A 12858-nucleotide genomic window follows, 5' to 3' on the forward strand; every position below is an offset into this window, starting at 1 on the left:
ACCTTATGGATGGATCCACATGCAACTTATTTGATTGGAAGAATGTGATTGAAAGTGTGTTTCAAAAAAAAAAAAAAAAATGAATTTTAAAAAATGAGAACTAAACATGACCTAAATAAAATTTGTTGTTACTCTTCAACAAGGGAATTCAAGTAATGAACGAAAGTCGATCATTAACACGTGCTTAATGGCCAATATATAGACAAGCAAATGGAGAAAAAAACATATCCCAATATAATCAGATATGTAATTAGTTTGGTAGGCCACAAATTATAATGAACTGGGGCAGTTTTATGAAATGCATACTGATAAGTATATTCTGTATACCTACTTAATTAGGCCATTAAATTGGGATATTTATTGTTGAATTGAATGAATTATAATTTTGTTATGTGTTAATTATATTTTTTAGATTGAACTTAATGTAAATTGGTGAAATTTGAAGAAAGGAACAAGAAACGAACGAAAATGAAAGAAATTCAAAATTTGGAGACTAAAATGAAAAGTTTCAAAAGTTATGCTCCAAAATTTCAATCGTAAATTGAGACCCATGTTTCGCATAATAAACGTTTGAATTAGGAAAAAAAATGATATTTCTAAAATACATATAGCTTTTTGAGTTGGCTTTTTAATGTACTTTGAATCGCCTCAATCAAAGAACAATACCGACGATTGCTTAGAGATGGCCTGCATGTGAGCCTGTGTTCCAGCCAACCCAAGATTGAATCGGTTACATGGCGTGCGCGCTTTGTTGTTTTCAACCCGAACTCATTTAATTCCTGTTTTGATACAAATTCTATTGGGGATATAATTCTAACCCCTATTTAAGCAACTATATGCTCTAAGAGACGAAGATACAACATAAAACACCATAATTACACCATTAGGAAGAGGACTAGCATGCAAATCCAGGGCAATTAACAGAAAGATTGAAGATCCAAATCTGAAATCGAGATTCAAGAAGATAAAGTAGACTTTTCATACTTCTTTCATCATTGTCAATTTCGGGTGATAGTTTTTCAATAATTTTTGTGTAATTTACAAATCATCATGCTAGGCTGATTCCTCCTATGTACTCATTGAGATAAACCCTTTATTTAAATTAAGACTAGTAATTTAGTTAATTCTTGCGCTTTTTGATCAATTGCTTGTTGTAATACTGAAAAGTTCACAATAAGTTCAGAATACAGCAACATTAAAACATAAATAAAAGATGTTAGGAATAACAATATCACGTGTACAATCATCTAACTAATCGTGTAATTTAATGTATTCTAATCATTCGAATTCAGACTAGAAATTTTTGGATCATGGTTAGAATAAATTTAATTTTATCTTAAAAAAATTATATATAATAATGTTATCGATAATCAAGAATGCATGAACGAAACTAAATTGTATAATAAAAAATTAAGGGGGTGTTTGATAGTCATTTTTATGTAAAAATGTATTTTAGAATAATAAATTGATGTGAAATGTGTGGTTGAAAAATAAGGAAATTTTTTTTATTTGCGTGTAATATTATTTTAATAAAGAATGTGTGGTTGAAAAGAAGAGAGAGAAAAATGCATTTTAAAAAAAATGGCTACCAAGGCCTAAAGTAGACAGCAATATGTGAATTCAAATTCCAATACAATCATCAACAATTTGATATAAACAAACACTTGTTACATATATATTAGATTAACTTAGCATAATCACAAAGTAATCTCTTTTGTATTACATGATTCGAATTATATACAAAATTAGTTCACTTAAAGTTGAAGTTTATTCCTTGTGGAATAATAGATTTTCTCATCACATTTATTATTTGTCAACAATCTAGTACGCTCGATCACATACTTGCAATAGAGTTCTTAAATATTTGTAGGTAATATCATAGCTTTTATATTCAATTCGAATGCTAACCCAACTGTAGAGGTTGGTTATTGAGTCAATAGTTCAACCTCTAATCTAGTGATTGAATGAGTAAGTTATCTCATGCCAAATATAATAAAAATTATTTTTATTATATAAAAGTTAGTAATAATAATTACTGTTTCCTAAATTAATCCTTAAGTTTATTTATTTATTTACTTTTTTTTAATCTTTGCTCTAAAACTCAAGAAGATGAAAGGTTTAAAAGATGAAGTAGAAAAAGTAAGGATTTGTTTTCTTCTTTCTTAATTATATTAACGGTTCAATTCGACTTTAAATGATTCGTAAGTACCGAAAATTTAAATTGAACTATTTCTAAAAGATTTGGCGGATTTAGAAACCTACACGGTCATGGGTCCATGTGGACCCAAATCAATGGTCTGAAAATAACAATTTCAGTTCGATTTTGTAATTTGAGAGTTTTTAAATGTCAAGAAAATATATTAGAGACTGATTTGCTAATAAGGCAATAGATTGAAGACAAACACTGCAATTTCCTCCCAAAACAAGTATAAATTCACTGCCTTCGCTAACACTTTCCATGCAGCATAGCACAGAACAAATTGAGAGAGCTTGTTTGGGTGTTCTTAAAAGCATTTTAAAAAGTACTTTTTTGCGCAGTATCACAATAGCCTGCACGGAATAATCAGCATTCGCAGCATTTCCATATATGATCAAGTACTGAAGTACTATAGCTTATCAGCTGTAACGTGCACCATGTTGAAATGTTATCAAATTATATCTACCATTTATGCCAAAATTAACACATACTGATACCAATTAACTGTATAATATTGGTTTTCTTGATATCCTTCCAGGTCAGCTGGTAGAAGAAGACTAAGGACGGATAAAGCAATGAGTTCGAGAAATGAAACGGATCCAGAACTAAAACAAAAACCGGCCAGGGTTGATCGGTCAGGTTCGTGCGTATTCTCGAATACTCGTGTTTATAAACAAGCCAGCCACCGTTGAATATATATCATATATTAATTTGGAAGAAATGATTAAATTGAGATAATTGGTCGATTGATAAAATGAGTGGAATTTACGTGAGAGGTCGATACTTTAAAACATACTTCAAGTGAGTATTTATAAGTTTTATGATTGGATCGTGGACTTCTTTGATTTTGTATTATAAATATGTTGTTGCTATTGTTTATTTTAGTTATTTCCAAATTTATTTCTGTTAAAAACTAGCCAGTAAAATTAAATATTTAGAGAGAGTTATATATATACAGTAAAACAAATTGTTAGAGGCACTTACGGAGTGATTTAAATTCTAAAGAGAATAACTAAACCTACAGTTTATTTTATTTTATTTTATTAATTTTGAATTATCATTGTAAGTTATTTTTTGTGGGCTATATATACCCTTCGTTTTCTTGGAAATTATACAAAATTTATCTTATGCACTTTATGAAAATTTTGGTTTATAATAATTTTGTTGAGATAGCGGTCAAAGATAACGGCTCTATTTTTGCTTAAAATTTGTTGAAGAAGCAACTCCTGACAAGGTATAGGGCCTGTTTGGGCCCGATTTTTTCACCCAAAAAATTGATTTTTTGACCGTTATTTCACCATTTCAGCCGTCATATTTGACTTCTTCTCTCACAGGTAGACCCCACTTTTCTTCTAACGGTCAAAAAATCAATTCTCAAAATCTCTCCCAAACAAGCTCTAGTCTTGAAGTAAAACTAGAGTTTTTGGATATCTCTTGTTATTGTGATTTGATTGTTAAATTGCGAGAGATTGTCTCATAGCAATTAATAATGAACAATTTCAGTTTAAGACGTTGTACTGTCATGAATCTCGATCAATTGATTAGTCTTTTTTTACTTTTTGCATTTTAATTGTTATTCTAAAAAGGTATCTGCAACTAATTTTTCTACAATTACAGCACCAGAGGCTGAGGCACCCATTGTGGAGCTACCAAGCAGGCCCAGCCAAGTTGAAGTCAAAGTTGAAAGTCCAATTTCCTATTTCAATGTCCAACAGGGTAAGTTTCCGATTTTCATTTTTGTAATGTCACGGATCTCTCTCTCTCTCTCTCAATGTCCAACAGGGTAAGTTTCTGATTTTCATTTTTGTAGTGTCACGGATCTCTCTCTCTCTCTCTCTCCATATATATATATATATATATATATACATACACATATGTATATATATATATATACACACACATATATATATACACACACACACACACACACACACACACACATATATATATATATATTTTTTTTTATTTTTTTTTATTTTTTTTTTTTTGCCATTTTAATTGCTGTTTTAAAAAGGGTATCTACAAATAATTTTTCTACAATTACAACACCAGAGGTTGTCGAGGCAACCATTGTTGGGCCACCAAGCATGCGTAGCCAAGTTGAATGTCCAATTTCCAGTGCCAATGCCCAACAATGTAAGTTTCTGATTTTCTTTTACCTTACCAGTTCTAGAGTCGATCAAATACATAGTAAGCGCATACCTCATCCAGTGGCGAGCCACAATTCCGTAATGGGTGGTAAGACATAACTTATAACTGTTCCTAAGTTATTTACGTGGGCAGCCACGTTAAACAAATCCAAATTATGATTTTCTAGCTGGAAATCCCTTTATCATGGTTCCGGGAGACTTTTATTGTGTTCAATGAAATTATTCAAATTATTTATAAAAAAGACACCAAAACCCGAGCCACACACGGAATTAGTCAGTAGACAAGTAGTTCAGTTCTGTAATTCAGTAGAGATGTTAATCCCTCATGTTTTCTATCCAATAAAAATTATTTATATCGATAGAAACACCCAATCCACAGATGGACACAATGGGTTACAAAAAGACACCAAAACCCGAGCCACACACGCAGGCAGCAACTGCACTGGCACGCAGCGAATCGGGCCGCACTGGCAGCGTTCCACCCTTCTCTTTCATTTTTTTTTTCACCCAATTTCTCACTACTTTCCCTTGTTGAAAAGTATCCAAAAATCATCCTTATACTTGTTGTTATGATTTGATCAAATTACAATGCTATGTGCCAGATTAGCTAAATCACTTTTTTCACACCTTGAATGGCTTCTTCGAGGGAGCCTGTCCTCCAACTGTAAAATACAGAATTTTTGGTGTCAATACCTATAGACATTTTCATTTAACTGCCAAATAAATACAGAATGGAAATGCAAGAAACGAGCCTACAAGCTCGGACACGTTCACACACGAACTCCTAATGCTCCACTAAGAGCTGACAACAAAAAGAAATTAAATAACAGCTCTATAGACCACGACTCCACGACTTGGACTAAGTTATATACAAATGAAAACAGAAATTAAATAAATACAGCCCTAACCAACTTCAGCAATAACCCACACAAACTGTCCCTGGCCCAACTTGTACATTCGACATATAGCAAACAACAGTAATAAGATGGACATTGTTGCATTAGACTTTGCAATACAAAGTTGATGTGCTAGTAAATATTAAGATTTGATTATGTAAGTGGATTTATCTCTACTTTAGTTTTATATATGTTACATACATTTATTTCTCGCCAAGTTGTGGAGCATCTTCCACTTTTAACACATATCTAATGATAGTTCTCCCCAAACTTCATCAGGTGAAGAAAGGAAGCTTCGTATGTATAAAGCTGCTGTAAAAGGAGACTGGAAGGATGCAGAACGTGTTCTGGAATCGGACAAAAATGCAGGTTGTCTTAAGCTAGCAGAAAGAGGAGATAGGCCTCTTCACATAGCTGCTGTCACCAAGCAAACTGCATTTGTCCGCAAGTTAGTCGAACGCTTGAACAAAGAAGACCTGATATTGACGAATAAATATAACGATACAGCTTTCTGTTTTGCGGCTATATCAGGGGTTGTAGAAATTGCCAAGCTCATGTACGAAAAAAATAGTATTCTGCCAACAATTCGAGAGAAAAACAAGTTGAGCCCAATTGAAATGGCAGCTTTGTCGGGAAAGGAAAAAATGGTTAAATATCTTTACAAAATTACACCTCTTGAAGATTTCGAGGCCGAGGAGCGCATGGACATTCTTGTTGCAACTATCAACAGGGAGATGTATGGTAGGGAATCTCTGTTCATGACTATGGGCAAGATGACAATGAAAATTATGTTTGCAATAGTTTCAGAATTGCTTTTCTTAAATGCAGATATCGCATTAAAAATATTGGAAGCAGATAGATATCTAGTCATCAAAACTCCAGAACCGAAGAAAGGAAGTGCCCTACACGCTTTAGCTCGAAAACCTTTGTCACACTATGGTACAATTCAAGAATGGCTATGTGAAAGACTTGCTAGAATCGTCCCTAGTGTTCCCTATAAGAACATTCTATTTCGTTTTTAACTTTCAACCAACAAAAAATTAAAAAATCAAGCTTAATTTTCCTGAAAATTTCTAGTTGATAGTAGACATTTATGTATTTACACCTTTCAACTCATTTATGTCCTTCCTAGTGTTTCTGTTTTGTTTTATTGTCTTCTGATGATTATTAAGGTCATTATACAATCACAAAATTATCAGAATATAGATTATTCTATTTTTAAAAGTAACTCATGCAAAATGCTAGTTTCAGGTTTGAGCTTTATCTGTGAATGATCCACTTATAGATTCATTTCACCTTTTCCTTAGATTTTCATTTTTTTTGGCAATGTAGTTAACATGAATTTTAGAAATAATTTAGCAAAGATTTGTAGGTTTCAAAAGGATATATGGTTCAATAATTCCAAAGCGAAGAAAAGCCAGTCAGTTGGCAGAGAAGCTGTGCGAACAGATTCTGACTTTAGAAGGCTCGAAAATTTCAAACCTATTCGACCAAACTTCTATACTTACCGATGCTGCAAAAATTGGGAATGTTGAGCTTTTGACTCTGCTTATCCGCTCCTATCCTGATCTTATATGGACAGTCGACAAAGATTTTTACTCCATATTTCATGTTGCTGTTATTTACCGACAAGAGGAAGTCTTTAATCTCATCTACTCCACAGGAGCTATTAAAGATTTATTGATGCTCAGAAAAGATAAATTCGGAAACAACGTTTTGCAGTTGGCCGCGAAATTACCACCTTCAAGTAGACTCAATAGTGTATCTGGAGCAGCTCTTCAAATGCAGAGAGAGCTACAATGGTTTAAGGTGAGAAATTTACTTGACTATCGAATCCCCTTTTCCCTTATCCCCTCAAATAAAAGGGGAAGACTTCATAGCATGACGGTGAATTGTATCATTAATTTCTTGTTTATCTTGAATGTGTGTGTGTGTGTGTGTGGATATATCCATGTTCTTAGAAGTCTCCAATTCACTATTCTACGTGATACAAAAATTAATTCCTCTTGTTAGAGTTAAAAATTTAATGATTATGCAATATACATTAATTTGAGTATGCTTTACAGGAGGTGGAGAAGATTCTACGGTCTCCCCCTCAGTCTTCCAATGTTCGGGAGGGGGAAAACTTCCATGAGACCGTTGCACCACGTGATGGTGCGACAATCCTATCATTGTGCGCCACCTCGTCGGGTGGCCCACCATACACGCTCGAGGTGTGTGGGCCACCCGTCGAGGTTGCACCTCGGCATTGGATCGTTCAGGAGGGAAAAAATGACGAGAAAAACCGAAAGTGCAAAACACCTAGGGAGTTGTTTACGGAGGAGCATGAGGGGTTACGGGAAGCTGGTGAGAGGTGGATGAAGGGCACAGCAACTTCTTGCATGGTTGTCACAACCTTAATTGCCACAGTTGCATTAAATGCATCATTTACATTACCAGATGGGAATAAGGTAGCTCACAACAGGTGGTTCACAGTTTTTGCTACATCTAATGCAGTGGCAATGTTTAGCTCGACAGCTTCCATAATGACGTTCTTGTCTATCTTAACTTCACGCTATGGAGAAGATGATTTTCTATATATATTACCAGTAAAGTTGATGGTTGGACTATTTACACTCTTTGCTTCAATCGTTTGCATGGTCTTAAAATTTAGTGCAACCTACTTTTTGGTCCACGAGGAAGAAAAGCCAGGGATATCACCAAAAATTGTTGCTGGTCTTGCTTTGCTTCCGATCACCTTATATGTAACGCTAAATTTTAGGTTATGGTATTCCGTATTTCGCTCAACAATCCGACCGTCAACGTTTATGTTCCGACCAGGTGAGCATGGGCTTTTTTAATAAAAGGAGCTACAATACTAGTTATCGTTATTAAGAAAAGTGGAGAAGCTTTATTGTACTTTGTTGTTGTATTTTCGAATAAAAGGCTTCGTTTAGCCTTTTGTTTTTCTAGTTGTTACTTTATTGTTGTTGTATTTTCTAATAAAAGGCTTTGTTTTTCGAGTGTGAAAAAAGTGGAGAAGCTTTCTCTTCTTATTAATTAGTCTTTGTATTCTTCTACATATATTTATAAATTAATATCACAACTATCATTGCAATCCAAATTAAATCAAGTGGAGTAGTTCACCAAAAACATTAGAACTCACATGCATTAAAATGAAATGACAAGAAATCACGAACGAATTCATCAGCGCTAACATGGATAGATCCACTGTTAATCAAAAGAGCAAAACGATGTGGGTGCTCGCTTGTTGAATTTCAATTAGCACGAAATACTACAGGATTGCTTTGCAATACCAGGGGTAGGAGGGAGCTGGCTGTACATTTTACCCAAAGCCAGTAGCCGGTGTGCGGTTAGTCTTATCATATTTGACGGCCATTGCCATTGCTGGAATATTTTGGGATTGATTATTCAACAATTTGTCAAGCATTGGTTTCTTCGTTCATTCTAATGTCAATGGTAGTAGCTGTCAATTTTGCACGCACATAGAAATGGGACATTTGCCTGCCAATGTTATTGCAGGTTCAACTCGTCTAATGCTCTACTACCAATAGTAGTAAAGTTAATAAAGACACACTGAGAAAATTTTCTCTTCCAAACATTATTCTTACAGTATTATGCCTCAATATATACTACAATACAATTGTGAAGAAAAGGAAATAATAAAAAATATTTCCTAACTTAGTTCTAATTATACCATACAATAATCCCATAATTGATTTCGGGATTTCTACACTCCCCCTCAAGTTAGATTATAGATATTGATTATATTCAGCTTACAGATAAAATCATCGAAAATTTGACTTTGTAGATATTTGGTGAATATATGTGCAGTTTGTTCTTTGGTAAGACCCTAGATCATACATATAGTTCCATTTTCAACTTCTTCTTGATAAACAGTCTGTCCACTTCTATGTGTTTGGTTCTATCATTTTGAACGGGAGTGAGTGAGACACTGATAGCTACTTTGTTATCGCAATAGATTAATTGGGAATTTCATTGTAATTTGTAATTCTTCAAAGAGTTTCTTTAGCCATAGTCCTTCGTATATTCCTTGAAAACTGTTCTAAATTCTGCTTCAGCATTGCTTTTGGCTACCACATTCTGTTTCTTACCCCTCCAAGTAACCAAAATTTTTCCACACAAAAGTACAATAACCAATGGTTGATCTTTTATTGTTCCTGCCCAATCTACATCAGTGAATATTTCTATCTCTCTTTTTTTTCATTTTTCTAAACATTAGTCCTTTCCCGAAAGAGCCTTTGAGATATCCCAGAATCTTGTATACTGCTTCTAAATGAGCTTTCTTTGGAGAATGTTATGTTGGCTTACCACACTTACCGCGAATGCAATGTTAGGTCTGGTATGTGCTAGGTAGATTAGTTTTTTAACCAGTTGCTAATATATGTCCTTTTCAATTGATTCTCCGACATTCTCAATTTTTCTTCCAATGTCAATAGGGGTGTCACTTGGTTTGCATCCCAAGCATACCAGTTTTAGTGAAGAGGTCCAGAACATATTTTCGTTTGTGAAATACTAATACCCTTCTTTGATCTTGCTACTTCCATTCCTAGAAAATTCACATTTGTGCTTATTTTTTACTTCAGATTATGCAGCTAAACCCTTTTTTAGTCTCTATATCTCGACTGCATTATCTCCAGTGAGGATTATATCATCAACTTATATGATCAGAATAATCTTTGTCTCATCTTCAAATACTCTGAACATCATAATATAATTTGACTACCCTTGTTGGTATCTTTGATTTTTCAATGCGTTTGCAAATTTATCAAACCATGCTCTAGGTGAATGTTTGAGACCTATAGAGATTATTTTCAGTTTGCATACTTTATTTTCTTTATTTTTATTGGAGAATCCAGGTGGTAGCATCATGTAGACTTCTTTTTCCAACTCCCCATTTAGGGATGCATTCTTAATGTCAAGTTGTTGAAGTGGCCAATCCAAGTTTGCTGCTAGTGGTAGGAGAACCCAAATTGTATTCAATTATGCAAGCGATGCGAATGTTTTTGTGTAATATATACCATAAGTTTGAGTGCATCCCTTTGCAACCAGGCAAGCTTTACACCATTCTACTATTTCACCTGCTTTATATTTCATATTAAACACCCAGTTCCACCTAACGGGTCTTTTCCCTTTTGGTAGTTTCATCACATCTCAAGTTTCATTTGTCTCCAGGGCTTTTATTTCATCCATAACTGCCTTTCTCCACCAGGAAATTTTCAAGGTTTCTTGAATATTTCTCGAAATTTCTGTGTCGTTAAGGTTAAATACAAAAACTCAAAATCTTGGAGATAGAGCTTTATAAGAAACAACATTTGAGATATGATGAAGAGTGCATGACCTAGTTTTTTCCTGAGAGCAATAGGTAAATCAATGTCATGTGATTTTGGAGAAAGCTCATCTAGAGCTATCATTGGTTTCGATTCTCTTAGTGCTTTGAGTGTGAGTTTGTCCTTATCCTTTGAATTTGGCATTTTTAAGTAAACTATGATCTCTTTGTCATGTTGTTCTTTCTGTTCTCTCCATGAGTTCAAATTACCTTCTATAAATGGCATAGTAGGGCATAGTGGTGTTGTAGGTTCAGTGTTCAGAAAAGATTCAAATGGATGAAGAGAGATTTCCAAGAATCAATCTTGACTTAAGTTCTCTCTCTGAAGGGAGGATTTTTGAAAGTAGGACTGTTCTCGAAGAAAGTGAAATCAAGACTGACAAATACCTTTTTCATTTTTCGATCGTAACATTTATACCATTTTTGTGTAGGTGAGTATTTAATGAATACATACTTAAGTACACGGGGCTTGAGCTTATTTCGGTAATAAGAATGTATATGGACAAAGGCGACTCTTAGAGGGAGATTGGAAGTGAGACCGGAGTTGGGGAAGAATTTCTTGAGTTTTTAGAAGGAAGTTTCTAAATTGAGAGTGCAACTATGCATTCTGTTCATGAAATAGGCTGATATTAAAATGGCATAGCCCCAAAAAATCTTGTTTATATTTGTAGTGAATATTAGGGCATTGGCTACCTCAAGTAGATGTCTACTTTTTCGTTCGACAACTCCATTTTGTTGGGGTGTATCGACGCATGAGCTTTGGTAGATTATTCCATTTTCTTGGGGATAGATTTTTAGTGTATTATTGAAATATTCTTTGTCATTATCCATGCGTAGAATTTGAGTTTTTGTCTAGAATTAGGTTTGAACCATAGAATGAAAATTTATGAACACAAAACGGACATCAACTTTTTTCTTTTAGTATATAGACCAATAGATTCGAGTATGGTCGTCATTGAACGTAATAAGCCATTTTGTGTAGGTACAATTAGGGTTCGTGATGGTTCCCATAAATCATTGTAGATCAAAGTAAATGGTTTAGATGGTTTGTACGTAGATTTTGGAAATGAAGAGCGATTATGTTTTGCGAGTTCAGAAGTTTCACAATTAAAATCAGAAGGTATTTTATTCGAAAATATTGAAAGAAATACATTTCTTAGATACTGAAAATTTGGATGACCCATTCTATAATGTCATAAATGAATTTCACTATTCTTAGGGACAAATGTAGAATCACAACTAACAAATCAACTTTCTTTACTCATATCAGTCTCGTCAAAGTAGTAGAGTCTCTTACACTCTTTAGTACTACTAATCGTCTTCCTCGATGATAGGTGCTAAAAAAACATAGTGAGAAGAAAAAAATCAGTGGAGCAATTTGAACTTTTTATTAATTGGCTAATAGATAGTAGATTACAGGATAGATTTGGGACATGTAGAACATGTTCGAGTGTGATTGAATTAGATATTCAAATACTCCATTTTTCAGCTACCGGAGAGAGAGACCCTCTGCAAATTTTGACTTTGAGATTACCAATGCAAGGTGAATATGAAGGGAATAAATGGTGAGAGTCTGTCATATGATCAAACACACCGGAGTCAATAATCCATGGTACTTTAGAGAGTGTGATGGTGTTTAAAGCTCTTAGGAAATTATTTCTGTAGGCTAAGATGGTTGACGAGCCAAATGATTGCTGGTTGGAAAACATTTTTTAGAGTTGTTCTAGTTGTTCAGAATTAAATTCGAAGTAGAGTTTTGTGTTTCGGTGGAATTGATTCTGGTTTGGAAGCTGTGATTTCTGGTGTTCTATCTTGGTTTTCAATCAGATGGTTTTTCAGACCCAGTTTTCTTCTTCAGCATAATCACCCAGTGACTCTCCTCTCGCCTTACTTCTACAAAGAGTCGCATGTGGTGGGGGCTGGCCGACGGCCAAGTTTTCGACCTCTCACATCATCTAGTTCCCTATTCAACCCAGCCAATAATTGATACACTAGTTCATCAATGCTAAGGTTCGATTCTTTCGAAAGGTAGTCATCTCCATGTAATACTTAGTGACGTCCCTTTCTTCTTTGCTTGGCCTACCACAGTTTAGCTTAAGATATGGGAAAAATCTCTTAGCGGCATCCAATAGATCCTTCGTAGTCACCATGAAGAGATAGATCTTGCCAATTGCCGGCTTCATCGAATTGACCAGCCAAGACGTCACCATGGAGTTCTCCGATTTTCATTTTTGTTGGAAGTTTTGCATCCATGGGTTTATTCGT

The 12858-nt window shown here is 34.4% G+C and overlaps 1 protein-coding gene across 4 annotated transcripts; it reads left to right on the forward strand.

Moving 5' to 3' along the window:
• The first annotated feature begins 2475 nt into the window (after positions 1-2475).
• Positions 2476-8245, forward strand: LOC111407290. Of its 4 annotated transcripts, none has more exons than XM_023036690.1 (8): positions 2476-2622; positions 2736-2836; positions 3815-3913; positions 4250-4333; positions 5523-5984; positions 6072-6182; positions 6616-7052; positions 7310-8245. In XM_023036690.1, the coding sequence occupies exons 2-8, from the start codon at positions 2773-2775 to the stop codon at positions 8081-8083; spliced, it is 2031 nt and encodes a 676-aa protein (XP_022892458.1). In that variant the 5' UTR covers positions 2476-2622; positions 2736-2772; the 3' UTR covers positions 8084-8245. The 4 variants fall into 4 exon arrangements, with proteins under 4 accessions (XP_022892458.1, XP_022892459.1, XP_022892457.1 ...); XM_023036691.1 differs by having other exon boundaries at positions 2476-2603; XM_023036689.1 differs by having other exon boundaries at positions 2476-2595.
• The last annotated feature ends 4613 nt before the right edge of the window (positions 8246-12858 follow it).

Source organism: Olea europaea, chromosome 13 (assembly GCF_002742605.1).
Source record: "Olea europaea var. sylvestris chromosome 13, O_europaea_v1, whole genome shotgun sequence".
Classification (NCBI taxonomy): domain Eukaryota; kingdom Viridiplantae; phylum Streptophyta; class Magnoliopsida; order Lamiales; family Oleaceae; genus Olea; species Olea europaea.

What these genes read in the sequence shown, in the direction of transcription:
- LOC111407290 (XM_023036689.1), top strand. An exon ending in GGCCAGGGTTGATCGGTCAG is followed by an intron (nt 2,837 to 3,814) that starts GTTCGTGCGTAT and finishes CTACAATTACAG; the next exon opens with CACCAGAGGCTGAGGCACCC. An exon ending in TATCAACAGGGAGATGTATG is followed by an intron (nt 5,985 to 6,071) that starts GTAGGGAATCTC and finishes TCTTAAATGCAG; the next exon opens with ATATCGCATTAAAAATATTG.